The sequence below is a fragment of the Panthera onca genome, chromosome E1 (genome assembly GCF_046562875.1).
Source record: "Panthera onca isolate mPanOnc1 chromosome E1, mPanOnc1 haplotype 2, whole genome shotgun sequence".
NCBI classification, from domain to species: domain Eukaryota; kingdom Metazoa; phylum Chordata; class Mammalia; order Carnivora; family Felidae; genus Panthera; species Panthera onca.
The window spans coordinates 17,988,876-18,004,570 of NC_138352.1; the positions used below are offsets into that span (position 1 = coordinate 17,988,876).

The 15,695-nt window shown below is 50.6% G+C and overlaps 1 protein-coding gene across 1 annotated transcript; it reads left to right on the forward strand.

Moving 5' to 3' along the window:
• Positions 1-3,487: 3,487 nt before the first annotated feature.
• LOC132688459 (uncharacterized) lies at positions 3,488-12,473 on the forward strand. The gene is made up of 2 exons (XM_078437896.2): positions 3,488-4,015; positions 8,280-12,473. The coding sequence occupies exons 1-2, from the start codon at positions 3,529-3,531 to the stop codon at positions 8,789-8,791; spliced, it is 999 nt and encodes a 332-aa protein (XP_078294022.2). The 5' UTR covers positions 3,488-3,528; the 3' UTR covers positions 8,792-12,473.
• The last annotated feature ends 3,222 nt before the right edge of the window (positions 12,474-15,695 follow it).

Below are 15,695 nucleotides of genomic sequence, written 5' to 3' on the forward strand. Positions count from 1 at the left end.
AGCCACAAGATCCGTGGGGGCCCCGCTGCTGCCTTGCTCGCCACGGTATTTCCAGTGACTTAGCAAGTGTTGGCGTGTGGTGGGTGGAAGGAGGGAAGGAAGTGAGAGAGGCAGTGAGGGAGAAAGGGAGGAAGTATAACTATTGTTCTGCAACTTGCTTTAAAATTTAACTTGAGGGGCGCCTGGGTGGCTCAGTCGGTTGAGCGTCCGACTTTGGCTCAGGTCATGATCTCATGGTTTGTGAGTTCGAGTCCCGTGTCGGGCTCTGTGCTGACAGCTCAGGGCCTGAAGTCTGCTTCGGATTCTGTGTCTCCCTCTCTGCTCCTCCCCTGCTCATGCTCTCTCTCTCTCAAAACTAAATAAAGATTAAAAATAATTTTTTTTACAATTTAACTTGAGGGGCGCCTGGTGGTTCAGTGGGTTAAGCATCCGACTTCACCTCAGGTCATGATCCCACAGTTTGTGAGTTCGAACCCTGTGTCAGTCTCTCTGCTGTCAGCACAGAGCCTGCTTCATATTCTCTGCCCACCTCTCTCTGTCCTCCCCCACTGGTTCTCTCTCTCTCTCTCTCTGAAAATAAATAAAATAATAATGAAATAAAACTTAACTTGATTTTATGGACTTTTATTTCACAAGGTAGACTTTTAGTCCACAAGGTAGGAATGGCCTAAAGCCATGTGGTTCTCTTGGAACTAGTAAGTTTATTTTCTATTGTCTAAAAATAAAGATGTATTTAAGATGTTTTGATCTGTTAAATCACCACTGGCAAGAAACCACTGCCACCTCGTGGTCCACACAATATGGGCAAAATGGTCTTTGCTGTTAAGGAAAAATAACTGAATATTTTACCCATATTTCTGTCTATAATTCAGAAAGAAAATTGAGCCATTTACTTAAAGGACTTTTTGGAAACGACATAACCATTATCACCCCTATAATTTGCATGGACACTGGAGGATTTTCTTAAGATGGTTTAGGTAAATTTGTTAACATTTCTCAGACCAAACGGCAAAACAATGTTTAAAGCAACTTAATAGGTTATCTTCTGTATTTAGAGATCTTTTTCTTTCTCTCCTCTTTCATGATTTTGCCTTGTCTCTCACATACAAGGTGAGAGATTTTTTTTTTTTTAATTTTTTTTTTAATGTTTTATTTATTTTTGAGACAGGGAGAGACAGAGCATGAACGGAGGAGGGTCAGAGAGAGGGAGACACAGAATCTGAAACAGGCTCCAGGCTCTGAGCTGTCAGCACAGAACCCGACGCGGGGCTCGAACTCACAGACTGCGAGATCATGACCTGAGCTGAAGTCAGCCGCTTAACCGACTGAGCCACCCAGGCGCCCCAAGGTGAGAGATTTTTAAGACAGCATGCAGAAAAAAATAGCAGTGCATAGTAACTGCTCAATAAATGTTTGCTGCTGATTCTAGAATATTAGAAGCCACAGTGAATTATGAAGATTTTGAAGGCAACTTACAATCATTGCATTGACAATGAAAAGATTCAAAAGATTACATCGGGTGATGTAAACATAGTATGGTTAAACAGGAATACTGCACAATGACAATTTATCACAAAGTAAAATGCCAACTCTTCCAACAAAAGGATTTCACAAAGTACATGAAAGTGATGGGGGAAACTGCTTGACTCACAAGCGAAGCCATTGACAGATGAGAATAGGACAGAGAAAACTGACACGAAGGCTCCCTGCTGCATCCCCGCGGGAATCCAAGCTGGCCAATCAGAGTGCCTCATCCGCTAGATACAGTGATTGGCCCGGGACTGGGCATGTGACCCAGGCAGAGCCAATCAGAGTCCTCTCCCTGTGAATTGCAGCCCATAAGGTCCTGAGCACAGAAACTTCTCTCCACGGGGAACCAACTGTATGAGGTCAACACAGAGAAAAGCAAAATTAAGAGATGGCGTCCTTATGACAGAGTTTAAATCCCTGAATCCTGGCCTTTCCCGAAGTCAGTCTACCCCTGTTCCTGTTCCAGGAGCCGAGTTGTGTTGTTAGCGATGGGGTTTTTTTTTTTAATTTTTTTTTTAATGTTTATTTATTTTTGAGACACAGAGAGAGACAGAGCATGAACGGGGGAGGGGCAGAGAGAGAGGGAGACACAGAATTGGAAGCAGGCTCCAGGCTCTGAGCCATCAGCCCAGAGCCCCACGCGGGGCTCGAACTCACGGACCGCGAGATCGTGACCTGAGTTGAAGTCGGACCCTTAACCGACTGAGCCACCCAGGCGCCCCTGTTAGCGATGGGTTTTTATTACTTCCTAGTCCTTCGTGAGCCCGGCCCTTCCAGAAAGCCCGATTTCAGAAAGCCTTCGCAGACTGTCCTTTTATAAGCTCTTAGGGGCAGTATGCACTCTCCACAGCACCCATGGCAGTTCCCGTTTTATACATATTTGTGGAATTGCTTAAATAGCTCCGCCACGTGATTTCAAGTTCCATGAAAGGGCCTTGGGTTTGGCTCAACGTTCATCACATCACCAGTGCCTGGCAGGGAGTGGGCACTCCATAGATATTTGTGGGACAAATGCATTCCATGATGAATCCGCGCTGCTGACAGGGGAACCATGTTAAGCCCAGAAGGCATCAGAAAGAAGAGTTCTTGGGGTGCTTAGGTGGCTTAGTTAAGCGTCAGACTTCAGCTCAGGTCATGATCTCACGGTTCGTGAGTTGGAGCCCCACATGGGGACTCTCTGCTGTCAGCACAGAGGCCGCTTCAGATCCTCTGCCCCCCCCTCCCCGCCCCGCCCCTACTTGTGCGCTCCCTCTCTCTCAAAAATAAATAAATAAAAACAAACAAAAAAAGACACAGGATACTGTAGGCCTAGTTATCGTCAAACTAAGGTTATTTTTCCCTCAGCAAAGCATTAAGACAGTAGGGAGTTTCTGGGGCGCCTGGGTAGCTCAGTCAGTTAAGCATCCGGATTTCAACTCAGGTCATGATCTCAAGGTTTGTGTGTTCGAGCCCCCTGTCAGGAACTGTGCTGACAGCTCAGAGCCTGGAGCCTGCTTCAGATTCTGTGTCTCCCTGTCTCTCTGCCCCTACCGGGCGCACACTCTCTCTCTCTCAAAATTAAACATTATAAATAAATAAATGGGAGTAGGGAGTTCCTGGAGAAATGTCCTACTCTGCCTATCGCCAAGTATTTGTCAATGGACTGCAGGTTATAAGGAAATCTAATTTTATCTGTCATTTCCTTAGAGTGTCTGGCCTCACTTCAGAACCTGCCCTTTAACGTTTTTTATTTATTTTTGGGACAGAGAGAGACAGAGCATGAACGGGGGAGGGGCAGAGAGAGGGAGACACAGAATCGGAAACAGGCTCCAGGCTCCGAGCCATCAGCCCAGAGCCTGACGCGGGGCTCGAACTCACGGACCGCGAGATCGTGACCTGGCTGAAGTCGGACGCTTAACCGACTGCGCCACCCAGGCGCCCCAGAACCTGCCCTTTAAAACATCACCCTATCATTGTGTATCCAAGTCGCCAAACCTTTGACAGGGCATTGCAGATAGGATGCATCAACAAATGAGGCCACAAAATCTTGCGGGTCGGGGACTAAAAATTCGGAACAAATATGTAAACCTGTTCGCTGGGGTCGCCCACCCGGACCCACGGGCCACAGCCTGGGCGCCAACGGGTCTAGGACCCGGGAGGATCAGCAGGTGCACGACCCTGCGTAGCGCACGTCCCTCCCTGCGTCTCGACCCGCACGAGACCCAGCGGGCGCAGCGGGGCTCACTGAGTCTGCGCAGAGGCTCTCCCAGAACTGGCGAGACGCGAGCGCGGAGGGGCTCACCGAGTCTGCGCGGAGGCTACCCCCTCCCCACCCCCCCGCCCCGCCCCGCCGCGAGCCTCCGGGAGGTGGGGCGCGGCGGGGAGGGCCGAGTCTGCGCAGAGACGACCCCCGGGGGAGTGCGACGCCGGCGCGCGAAGAGCTGGGGCTGTGCCCTGGCAGCCGAGGAGGGGGCTGCGGTGGAGCGGGAAGCGGGGTGGCCTGGAGGTGAGGCCCGCTACGTGGTAGGGCCGGGGCCCGGCGCCTGGGCCCCTCCGGGAAGCGGGGCGGGGAGCGGACCCTCGGAGGTGCGGCCTGGGGCCGGCGGGGCTGAGCCCCGCCCCGGCTCCCGGCGAGCGCCGCCCGAGACCCGCCCCCGCCGCGTGTCCCAGTCGGGTCGGGTCCAGTTCCCTCCGGGGGGCTGTGAACTGCCGGTCCTCCGGGCCCGCGATGACCCCGATGGCACAGGCCGCCCCTGCTCCCTGTCCTGTGCGGGGCCGGGAGCTTTCGTACGAGACCCGGTTCCTCCTGGAGTAACCGAAGCCCCGATGGGGGACCAGACTGGGCCCCGGGAGTGACCTGTGTGGGCCACACATGTTCTACTCGATCTAAAATATTCCTCCCGGGGCGGGGGTTGGTTTCAGAGGAGCGGGGTGAGGCCACCCTCTTCCTTGGACAGGTCTGCATATCCTTTTATGAGTAGCTTCGAAAGTCCTCTCCTCTGGGAAGCCCTCCAGAATTGCCACCAGCATCTTTAAGTTTGTCGTCTTGTTTGGCTTGTGGAGCTAGTGGTTACTCATAAGCACGTACCAGCTTGTTTCACGTGTGTGTCTGAGTGTGTAAGTCTCCCGGGTCCCTCTCCAGGCAGGGGCTCTGTCTTTGTGGAGCATCCCCTAGCGCACGCCCACACGAATATGAGTTTAAAAGGACTGAGATGGTGGTAAGTCACTCACTGAGTGGGCCTGCGACCTTGGGAAGTATTTGTGTAAGTAATAGGCTGGAAAAGGATGGCCCCTGGGCCAGGTAGGACTGTAGACACCACCCCCCCCCCCCCCCCCGCCTGTCATTTGTTTCTTATTTGAATCAATGGCCAGCATTTTCAAATGAGGAAATGTCTTTCACATCTCACACAAGATCTAGATTTTAGCATCTCTTGAAAACTCAGATGTGGCCACGTGGGACCCACGTGACTTCGCGGAGCACTTAGCAGGAATAGAGTAGCGTCCGGGTCCTTTAGGTTCGGCATGAAATTCCCAGATTCCCCTGTCCCCACTCATCTCCGCTGGGTCCCTGACGGTAGAGCAAAGTGTCACGTCGTCATTTACCACCTAGCTTGAGTCACTCATTCGGATGAACTGCCTGCCTGGCCTCTTGCAACCAGTTGCATTCCTGACTCCAGGTGGAGAGGAAGGAGGAAAGACGTGCCCCCGGGCACAGAGACAGCATGGGGGAAGCACAGTGTATGGGAACACCGGAAGATACCAGAGCTCAGGTTTGCTCTTAGGTGAGGGGTATTAGGCGTTAATTGTGTCCCCCACCCCACCCCCCAAAAAAGATATACTGAAGTCCTCATTTCAGTAGCTCGGAATGTGACCTTATTGGAAATAGGATCGTTGCAGGTGTAATTAGTTAACATGGTGACATACTGGAGTAGAATAGGCCCCAGATTCGGGAGGACCGGTGTCCTTTTAAGAAGAGGGCCATGTGCAGAGACACAAGCAGGGAGAAGCCATGTGGAGGGGTCACAAGGACTGCCAGAGGTGTGAACGTTACCGTCGGAGCCCATGGAAGGAAGCCACCCAGCCAGCGCCTTCCTTTCGACTTCTGGCCTCCAGAACTGAGAATAGTTTCTGTTTGAAGCCGCCTAATTTGTGGCACTCTGTTACTGCAGCCCTAGGGTGTAATGCAGCTCTGTAAGCCAAAAGAAGCTATTACTTCCTTTAATAGATGGTTCAGGAATTCACGGTAGGTTTGGGATCATCGTCTCGAAAGCATGATTTGAGAAAAATGTGTCATCTAACAGCATTCCCTTCATCTGTTGGAGCCAGAAAACACATGCAGAGGTTTTCCTGTGATCCAAACCTGAGAAGGTTCTGGACTAAGACGGGGTTGGAGAGGGCCAAAAGAGCGGTTTTCAGAGTCAGGTAGGAAAGAGGGGAGGGAGTCCAAGATGATTAGGACACGGCTGCTCACATCATAGCCTACCTGAGTGACCTAGAGAGCTGGGTCAGCACAGGTGGCCCGACCAGTCCTGCACAGTCTCTGACTCAGTAGGTCCGGGATGGTGCTTGAGAATTTGCATTTTTACCAAGCTCCTGGGTGAGGCTGATGTTGCTGGGCCTAGAAACCCCTAGAATACAAACCCCCCACGAGGGTCTTGTTCACCAGCGTGTCCCAGGGTCTAGAACAGTGCCCCGACACTGGAGGATCACGACAGACATTTATTCAATGAAAACTGTTGGGGCAGAAATGGAGAGTAAGAAAGGGGAATAAGCATAAAATGATGAGTTCATTTTTACCCACTGGACTCATCATCCAGTGAGACACTGGACTAGAGCTGCGTCGTGAGTATAGACTAAAGTGTGGGTGAGGAATAGGAGTTTCAGATTCACGCTTCATCCCACATAAAGGTGATAACCGAAGCCAGAGGCGATAAGGTCACAGATGTGTCCAATACAGACAGAGAGGACTTGGGGCTCAGCCTCGTGACACTTACAGGTAATACAAGGAGAAATGGGTAAAGGTAGTAAAAAAGTAGAGTGGTTGGAATATCACACATTATGGAAGCCAAGGGAGGAAAGAATTTCCAGGACTATTTAGTCAAGGGAAAGAGGGTCTGGTCTAATCACTGTCCCTAGGCAGCGACTGTGTGGTGCTGACTCCTTTAAGGGCCAGGTCACTATCTCAGGCCGTTCTGACCCCCCTCTAGCATTCAGAGTCCCCAACACTGAAGCTGCTGCTTCTTTAAATGCAGGTAATGGGTCTGCCAGGTTCTGCCAGGCACTTAGCTCTTCAAAGGGAAACGCTTTGGCATTTTCTTTTACATCGGGGTTCATCAGAAAAATTCAAACGTTCAGGCATGACTTGTTTGAACCAACATACCCAGGTCCTTTGTTTCCCCAACCCCACAGCTCAGAGGAAGCCAGTATTATGCTGCAAACCTTCTATGTATATTCTCTTATTTTCTTCATACCCTCAACTACACAGCTTTCTAGCTTCTTGAAAGCTGGGAACTATGTGTTTGTGTCTCCTCACCTTCAACCCAGCCCCAGATTCAGGTATATATTTTTGCTCAAGATACGCTTGAATGAGCATCCAAGTTTATAATTGTCCAGTTTTATTACTGAAAACTCTATTCACCACAAGAACATAGTTTTCTTGCTTTTCTTTCCCCTCTAGATAGAACTATAAACTATACATTGCAGGAAAAAAAAACCACATTAAATTATATTCAGCTTGGGTGAGGTATCCATTTATTTCAAATTAAACTTGGTGGCTGGTTTCTAGGTAAACATTTTAATGGTTCCCATTTTAAAATGTCATTTTCCTCTGAAAAGTAGTGCTTCATGTTACATCTGAATGTACTTCTTCTGTAGCACTTTCCTGGGATATCACCCCCCACCCCCGAATCACAGTTGTCTTACAACCACTTAGCTGGAAAACCAAGTTTTGATAATTTGTATTTTGCTTGAAGATCATCCAGTTCATATAGATTTTCAAATAGGATACCCTAAGGCTGAATGTCATGGTCCCTAATTCTTTTCTTCTCTTCCAATTCTGTAGTTATGCTTTATTTCTCATCATCTATCCTTTTTTTTTTAATGATTTTTTAATGTGTATTTATTTTTGAGAGAGAGACAGAGACAGAGTGCGAACGAGGGAGGGGCAGAGAGAGAGGGAGACACAGAATCCAAAGCAGGCTCCAGGCTCTGAGCTGTCAGCACAGAGCCCAAGGTCGGGCTCCAACCCATGAACTGTGAGATCATGACCTGAGCCGAGGTTGGTGGCTTAACCAACTGAGCCACCCAGGTGCCCCTCATCATGTATCTTTTTTATTTCTTAATCAGGTTCTAAATAAGCTTATATATTACTATTTTCAAGGGAATCAGCATATGAATTTATGCCTTCTATTTTTAAATTTTTAAAAAATGTTTATTTTTGAGAGAGAGAGTGTGTGTGTGTGTGAGTAGAGGAAGAAGGTCAGAGAGAGGGAGTCACAGAACAGGAAGCAAGCTCCAGGCTCTTAGCACAGAGACTGACCGGGGGCTCAAACTCACCAGCCAAGAGATCATGACCTGAGCTGAAGTTGCGCGTAGCCTGAGCCACCCAGGCGCCCCTGCCTTCTACTATTTTTGAATTTTCCGTGTCCTTAATTGAAGTTTTTAACCTTCATTAATTCACTCAGGCTTATTTTGGGGGGCCTGATTTCACTGTGCTCTTAAAGTTGCTTTAGCTGAATTTTAAATTGTTTTATATCTGCATTTGATAACAGGGGAGGTGATTAAGGCTCTCCAGCGCAGCCGGGTCCCACAGATCTTACCCGGGAGTGTTCCTTACGGTGCCTTCAAGACAGTTTGTAATTTTGCTTTTGATTTCCTCTTTCGACCCAGTGGAGTTCTTCTTCCTGCCGGTGTGCTCCAGTTCTCGTGCATTCTATGTGGACGCTCTGTGCGCCTGCACCTGCACAACGGGTGCTGGGGTGCGGGTTCCAATCCTGGATTTCCTCCATCAGCAGGTCCGAGGTCCCCACTCCCGCAGGCTGCCCCCGCAGATTTCACCTGCACAGGGGCTGCTATATTGATCCGCGGGGTGCGGGTGGGCCACCGAGAAGTTTCCCGCTGGGGCGCTGCCGCCTGTACCCTGAACGCGGAGAAGCCCAGGAGGCGGGGCGCCGCGGGGCACGCCGGGAAGGTGCCTCCCCGTTGGGCCGCTCCCTCCTGCCGCGCGCCTGGGGGCTTCTGGGAGGGGCGGCGGCGCAGGCGCACTGAGCCCCGGCTGGACTGAAGCGTGCGCGGGGGCTGGGGAAGGGGTGACTGGCGAGGACGCTCGGCCCCCGGACCTCCACGTGGCTGCTGTGTTCAGCCGGGGGCGCGCCGCCCCCCCTCCTCAGGCAGTGACCCTGGTGGGAGGGAGTCTGTGCGGCCTCCGGCGGCGCCTTGGCTCTTACCTGCTGGATTTTCCGTGCTGGACGCCTTTCTTGAGACCGCGACTTGCTGCGAGCAGCGCTGTAAACCGGGCCCTGTTGCAGATCCCGGGCGTTTGGACCATTCCGTAGATGGGATTACGATTTTACTTTTGCTGTGGCCACTACGGAAATTTGAGTGAAGATGGCGAAGTCATCTGGTCGTTGGCGGCCTCTCCACTACCTCCGAGAGAATCAGCCCTTGAAAACAGGCAAGTTACTTTGCACTGAAAGCCGTTCACCTCTGGGTTCCGATTCTGGAAACTTGGGCTTTGCAGCAAAGGTGATTCTTCGTTTGGGCTCCCGGAACACCTTTGCTTCTGCTGCTGTTTCCTTCTACAGCCTATGTCTGTATTGTAGAAAACACTCTACATATCCATCTACCAGATTTCGAGTCTCTCCAAGCCAGGGACTCTTCGTGGAATAGGATCTTGGGGAGGGATGGGGAAGAAAGCATTGCAGGGTTTGCCGCTTTTTAGAAGCTGAGTGTGTGTTTAAGGAATGGAAGGAGGGGGTGGGGAATAAGAACCAGAATGATTTTTTCTTCTGTTCCAGGGCGCCCCAGGAAGTCTCCAGCTGGTGTGGGCCTTCTCCAGAGCTAGAATGGCCGTATCACTAACAGCCCCTAAGACTCTGGTCCATTGGGGTACACAGGATCAAGAGGAAGAGACCTGAGAGTTGGAGACTAGGCTGCAAGGGAACTACTCTGCAGGTCCTCAGATCCTCCGCCGGTGCCTCAGGCGACTCTCCCACCAGGAGACTCCTGGTCCTGGGGAGGCCCTGAGCCCATGGTGGGTGCTGTGCTGTGAGTGGCTGAGGCCCGAGAGGCCCACCAAGGAGCAGATCCTGGAGTTACTGGAGCTCCAGTCCTGCGTGCGGAGACACCACCCCAGGGTGGAGAGGGGGCTGTGAAGTGTGCTGGAGCACTGAAAGGACTCGATGAAGCAGGACGGCGGTGGGAAGCGGACGTGTGGTGTGTCGCGGGAGCCAGGTCAGGGGCCTTCAGGCCGAACGGAGGGGCAGCAGCAAGGAAGCTGCCAAGCTCCACTCTCTCGGACCAGGCGGAGCGGTTCGTGTGTGTGCCTCTCTCTCTTCTGCCCTCAAGGCTTGAATGAGACTTTTTTTTCCCTATAAATACTTCTTAATTTATTTTTTAAAAATTGTGCTGTTAGCCCTTTTACGGGGCGACAAGCTATGTGAAGTCAAAAGAACGAAACTTTTTGTCCAACGTAATATTGAGAGTGCTTTTGACGTAGTTCACTGGTTTATCGTCTGGATCAGTATCTACTGCGCAACGGGCAGAGGCTAGAATCCTGGAACCAAGCTGCGAAGATCTCAAGCTAAATAAGACGGAAAAATCTGGAGAAACAGAAGGAAATTCTTTCCCATCCAATGTGTACTCTTCAGACTGATGCATTCCTTCTATCAAGCCTTCTAAATTATTAAATACAGTTTTCCAAACTGTAAGCATTTAAACTTCGTTACACAGAAGAGTAACAAGAATGGTGTCCCACCAGACGAAAGGGAAAACGATATAAATATATACGGAGCTCGGTGGGTAAGCCTGAATGTAGCACAGTCCTTCACAACTGATGGGGGCGATTCAACACGCAGCCAACAACATTCTAACCCTGTGCTTCATCCCAACTGGTTACTATGAAGCAAGGTGTAAATGTTTGGCCCCAGTTGGGCTTCAGAAATGGTTCTTTTTTTCACGACAAGCATGTCTGTCCCGCTATCAATCTTTTTTTTTTTTTTCCTCCTTTTTTTCTTCCCCTTGCGCTGACTCTGAGAAGGGTCTCCAGGTCTCCTTGGAAATTTCAGCCCTGGGCTTCAAGGCTGCTCTGTGCCACCTAACAAAGCATAACATCAAGTCTCAAGAAAAACTGTTTCCAAGTAAGTTCCCTGCATCCCAGTGCAAAGCTCAAAAATATTTAAAGGAATTTAGGGGCACCTGGGTGCCTGAAAGCCTCCGATTTCAGCTCAGGTCATGATCTTGAAGTTCATGAGTTCCAGCTCCATGTCAGGCTCTGTGCTGACAGCTCAGAGCCTGGAGCCTGCTTCAGATTCTGTGTCTCCCTCTCCCTCTGACCCTCCCCTACTCGCACTCTGTCTCTCTCTCTCTCAAAAATAAATAAACGTTAAAATAAATAAAGGAATTAAAAAAAAAAAAAACACCCAACAACATAAAATTTACAATGTGTGGGGCACAATACAAAATTAAAGGCATACAAAGAAACAGCAAAGTATGACCCATAATGATGGAAAAATCATCAAGAGAAACATCCAGAAATGGTGCAGATGATCCTATTAAACAGGACACTAAAAACAGTGTGCTCCATATGCCCCAAAAGGGAAAGGAAAACATGAGCCTGTACAGAGAGACACGGAAGGCATTAGAAAGACGTAAATTGGGGGCGCCTGGCTGGCTCGGTGGAGCGTGCAACTCTTGATCTCGGGGTCATGAGTTCAAGTCTCACGTGTGGTGTAGAGCTTACTGAAAAAAAAAAAGATGTAAACTGAATTATAGAGTTTAAAATATAATGTCTGAGATTAAAATATGCTGGATAGAAACTACCAAAATGAAACAGATAAAAACACTTAAAAAAAAAAAAGATGAGCACATCTGTGAGCTGTGGGACCTCAATCAACCAAACCTGTGTGCTGTTAGAGCCCTGGGGAAAAAGAGGAAAGCAGAAGACTACTTGAAGCAGTTGGGGCTGAGAGTTTTCGAGAACTGATGGCAACTCTACATCCACGGATGCACGAAGCATAGACCAACATCAAGCAGAAGACACACAAAGAAAACTACACCAAGGCACAATCAAAATCAGATTGTTTGAAACCAGAAATAAATACACAGACGGCATAATTGGCCAAGACGTGGAATTTCATTTTAGACACAAGGACTAAAGTTTTTAAGTAGAAAAAAGTATGGACTCTCTGGGGAAAATAATGATTGAGCACTTGGGGCGCCTGGGTGGCTCAGTCGGTTAAGCATCTGACTTCGGCTGAGGTCATGATCTCACGCGTGGTTTGTGAATTCAAGCCCCACAGTTGAGTCCCGTGTTGGGCTCTGTGCTGACAGCTCTGAGCCTGGAGCCCGCTTGAGATTCTGTGTGTATCTCTCTCTGCCCCTCCCCAACTCGCGCTCTCTCCCAAAAATGAATAAACATTAAAAAAAATAAAATAAAGACTTAGTACTTGACAATGGATCCCAATTTGTAAGGGAAGAAGCCTTCCATGATAGACCTTCAAACACGTTACATTCCACAACTTCAGTGTAAATCCACTGGTTAGACTTGACAAGGAAATGGTGTGCTACAGCAGTTAGACCCCATGTCAACTCACAAGGGCTACTTAGCAGCTTCAAGGTGGATGGAATAATGTACATTTAAGATAAAACACAGCAAATAAAAATTAGTAGAGTGCAGAGGTTAAGGTGTAATTTGTATTCTCTTTGAACTCCAATGCCTGTGACAAAGCATCCTGGGGGGGGGGGGGCGGTATCCAAAGACAAGGAAAATGGGTAAAGGAGAAGAAGAAACTGCATTTATTTGGCTCCTACAAGATACCATGCAATGGGTTTCCAGACATACGGTTATATATTCTCCTCCCACAACCTTACGAAACAGATACTTTTCCCACTTTATGGATGAGGACACTGAAAATCAAGGGATAACAAGACAACCCAACCCATGGGGAATTCTGAAGAGACTGCCACACGTGGTCAGGGTCTTCACAGACTGGCGGCATCGGCCATGGTGGCACTGAGGACAGATGGCTACTTTCGCCGACTCATTTGTACATCCTGTGGTGCGACACCCCGTCTTTGCCTGACTGGAGTTTATTTCTAGCTCACAAATGGGTCCATGTGACAGAGAAAAAAGGACGAAAGACCTCCTGAAGAGCCTGAGCTAACATTGTAGGAAAAAGAGGGACAGAGAGCGGGAGCTGGAGCAAATGCCTGTATTCAAAGGACTGACGGATACCGCTCTTGTCAGCGAGGCCCCCGGCACACGGTTTGTCTTCCGGTAGATTCTAGTCCTTGGAAGAACAAGCCATTTTGGAGCTCCTTTTCAGAACCGTCCTGAGCATGTGAATACATCTGAGGACAGCACAGGCCTGTGATGAGGATGGGTCCTGAGTCACAGCAGATACACGTGAGAGAGCTCACAGGAAGGAATGATGGGTCCGAGGAGGTGGAAATGATGCGTAAGAAAACAAGAATGAGATAAACACAGGCCATGATTAAAGATGCTGAGGATCACACAGGTGGGATATCTGATTTGCTCTTTTTCCCCCAGTGTGAAAGGGCAGGGAAGAGGGGCATTTCAGGCAACCAATGACCGCCTTGCACTTGAGTAAACCGTAGAGTGGGTCAGTTCCGTCAGCCAAGGAGAGCTTTTGCTTCACGTGCTTGACCTTTTACCTGTCCCCCTGTCACATAAAGAGACATGATGGGTGGGGCACCTGGGTGGCTCAGTTGGTTAAGCGTCCGACTTCAGCTCTTGTCGTGATCTCACAGTCTGTGAGTTCCAGCCCTGCGTCAGGCTCTGTGCTGACGGCTCAGAGCCTGGAGCCTGCTTCGGATTCTGTGTCTCCCTCTCTCTCTGCCCCTCCCCTGCTCATGCTCTGTCTCTCTCTGTCTCAAAAATAAATAAAAATATTTTTTAAAAAAAGACATGATGGGTGACATGGACCTTTAACGCCATCCTCATCATTTGGGGGGGGGGGGTTGGGGGGAAGGGTTTGTACAGAAAAATGAAGGGCAGCAAAGACATCGTGATGCTGCCATCAGTTAACTGAAGTTGAGTGTCGAATTCATCTTCGTGGCCTCCTGTTTGTGGAAACCATTCATTTATCAACTTCTGGGTGGAAGCCCTGGACTGAATGCCGTACACTCTTCTACAAGCGTCAGCCCTGTCTGCAGGGAGCAAGACGCAAGTAGCTGGCACAAAGGCTGTTTCGGTCTGCTGGTCCCGGCGAGGAAGAGCAAAGAGGCCCAGATGGCCGCCTACTGTGGCTGCTGCGATGTGGCGGGCAGTGGGGCTCCAAGTGGAGGTTTCTCCACGCTCATATTCAAAGGGCCTCCCCAGGGTGCAGCTTCCGATGAGCTACGACGGGGGAGTCCCGTGATAAGGTGAGATCCGTCCCATTAGTAGGGTTGTGGCCCACTGTGGACTTCTCTGCACAGAATCTTCGAGCTCCAGTGGAGACCTCCCAGCTCTCTCTCATCCACTGTACCCCTGGGGCTCCCCGACTCGGGGGTGGGGGGAATTTGGATTACAGTCCCACTGCTTAAACCCCCTTCCTGTGCCGCCCACAGTCCAGTTTAAAGAATGCCCAACACGGGACACCTGGGTGGCTCAGTCGGTTATGCATCTGACTCTTGGTTTCGGCTCAGGTCATGATCTCGTGGTTGTGAGATTGAGCCCCAAGTAGGGCTCTGCACTGAGCATGGAGCCTGCTTAAGATTCTCTCTTTCTGCCCCTCCCACATGCGTGCGTGCACATGTGTGCACTTTCTCCCTCTCAAAATAAATAAACATTAAAAAAAAGAGAATGCCCAACGAAACCAGATCAGGGGCATAGAAGCACTTTGCTCCCTTCTTGGTGATTTTTGGGGCCATCTGCCAGGAGCTGTCCCAGCCCCTACCCACCCGGATGCATAGCCAACTTCCTTCTTAGCATAAGGCCTCACCTGGTCAGCTCCCCAGGCCTGGCCTCCACACCTCCACACCGGTCTTCCCATCCCGGCGGCAGCCTCAGAGGACAGTGTCCTCTCTCTAAAGCCAACCCTGCCTTCCTGACCCGGGTCTATCCATTCCCACTGCAACTAAATTAAAATTTAATAATTATTAAACAACTATGTCAATGGGCCTGGATGTTGGTGGGAAAGAACTTGGGCCACGGCACGGCCTCCATAAATACCTGGGATGCGACAGAGACCCGAGTGTCGGGACAGGAGCCGACCAGTTTGCCTGGCACCCGACCCCACTGCTCCCCGGCAACAGGGCTCCCCCAGAGGTCCAGGTCTCCCCCAGGGTCCGGGGCCTTGCTCGGTGGGGCTCCTACCTCGTGGTCCTGGAGTCGAGGTGGCAGCTGAGCAAAGAAGGTGGCTTTTTGGAGACGTGGGGGTGCCGGCAAGTTGGGTCCACCCAGTTAAAACACTGCCTGCAAGGCGTGTTACAAACAAGGAAACATGTTCCCTTCCCCGGTGGCACAGGGGAGGCTGGAGTTGTGGCCAGGTCCTTGTGCTAAGCCCAGGCTGGGGACGAAGATGCAGCCGGGGCAGCCAGGGCAGGAAGGGGAAGAGCCCACTCCGGGGTTCAAGGAGGGCTTCGCCTGCCCGTCAGCCATCGCCCTCAGTCCCTCGGAGCTGTGGTGCCAGCACGCTGACCGCCCCCGGATTGCTCCAGTCCCCACCAGTCGCCTAGCCCTTAACACCTGCCCGGGATCCCCCCACTCTGGGGCAGTGCACGAGTCACGGGCACTCAGCAAGAGGTGGGTGACTGTGCGACCACCAGCTTTGCTGCGGCTCCTTCCTGGGTTCCAGCTCCCTCTGCACCCGGCTGCCCTCAGGCTGCTCATTTAGACAATTTCACCCCAAAAGCGGAGGCCTGTGATGAGGGAGAGGTTATTGTGGGTTGCTGGGTTCGCTTTTCCCAAAGGGGAGTCTACTTTCAGGGGGGAGGTGAAGTGCTACCAGGGTCCAAGGACGGGT

What these genes read in the sequence shown, in the direction of transcription:
- LOC132688459 (XM_078437896.2), top strand. Translation starts at nt 3,529, where the DNA reads ATGCATCAACAAATGAGGCCACAAAATCTTGCGGGTCGGGGACTAAAA. An exon ending in GGAAGCGGGGTGGCCTGGAG is followed by an intron (nt 4,016 to 8,279) that starts GTGAGGCCCGCT and finishes ATTTGATAACAG; the next exon opens with GGGAGGTGATTAAGGCTCTC.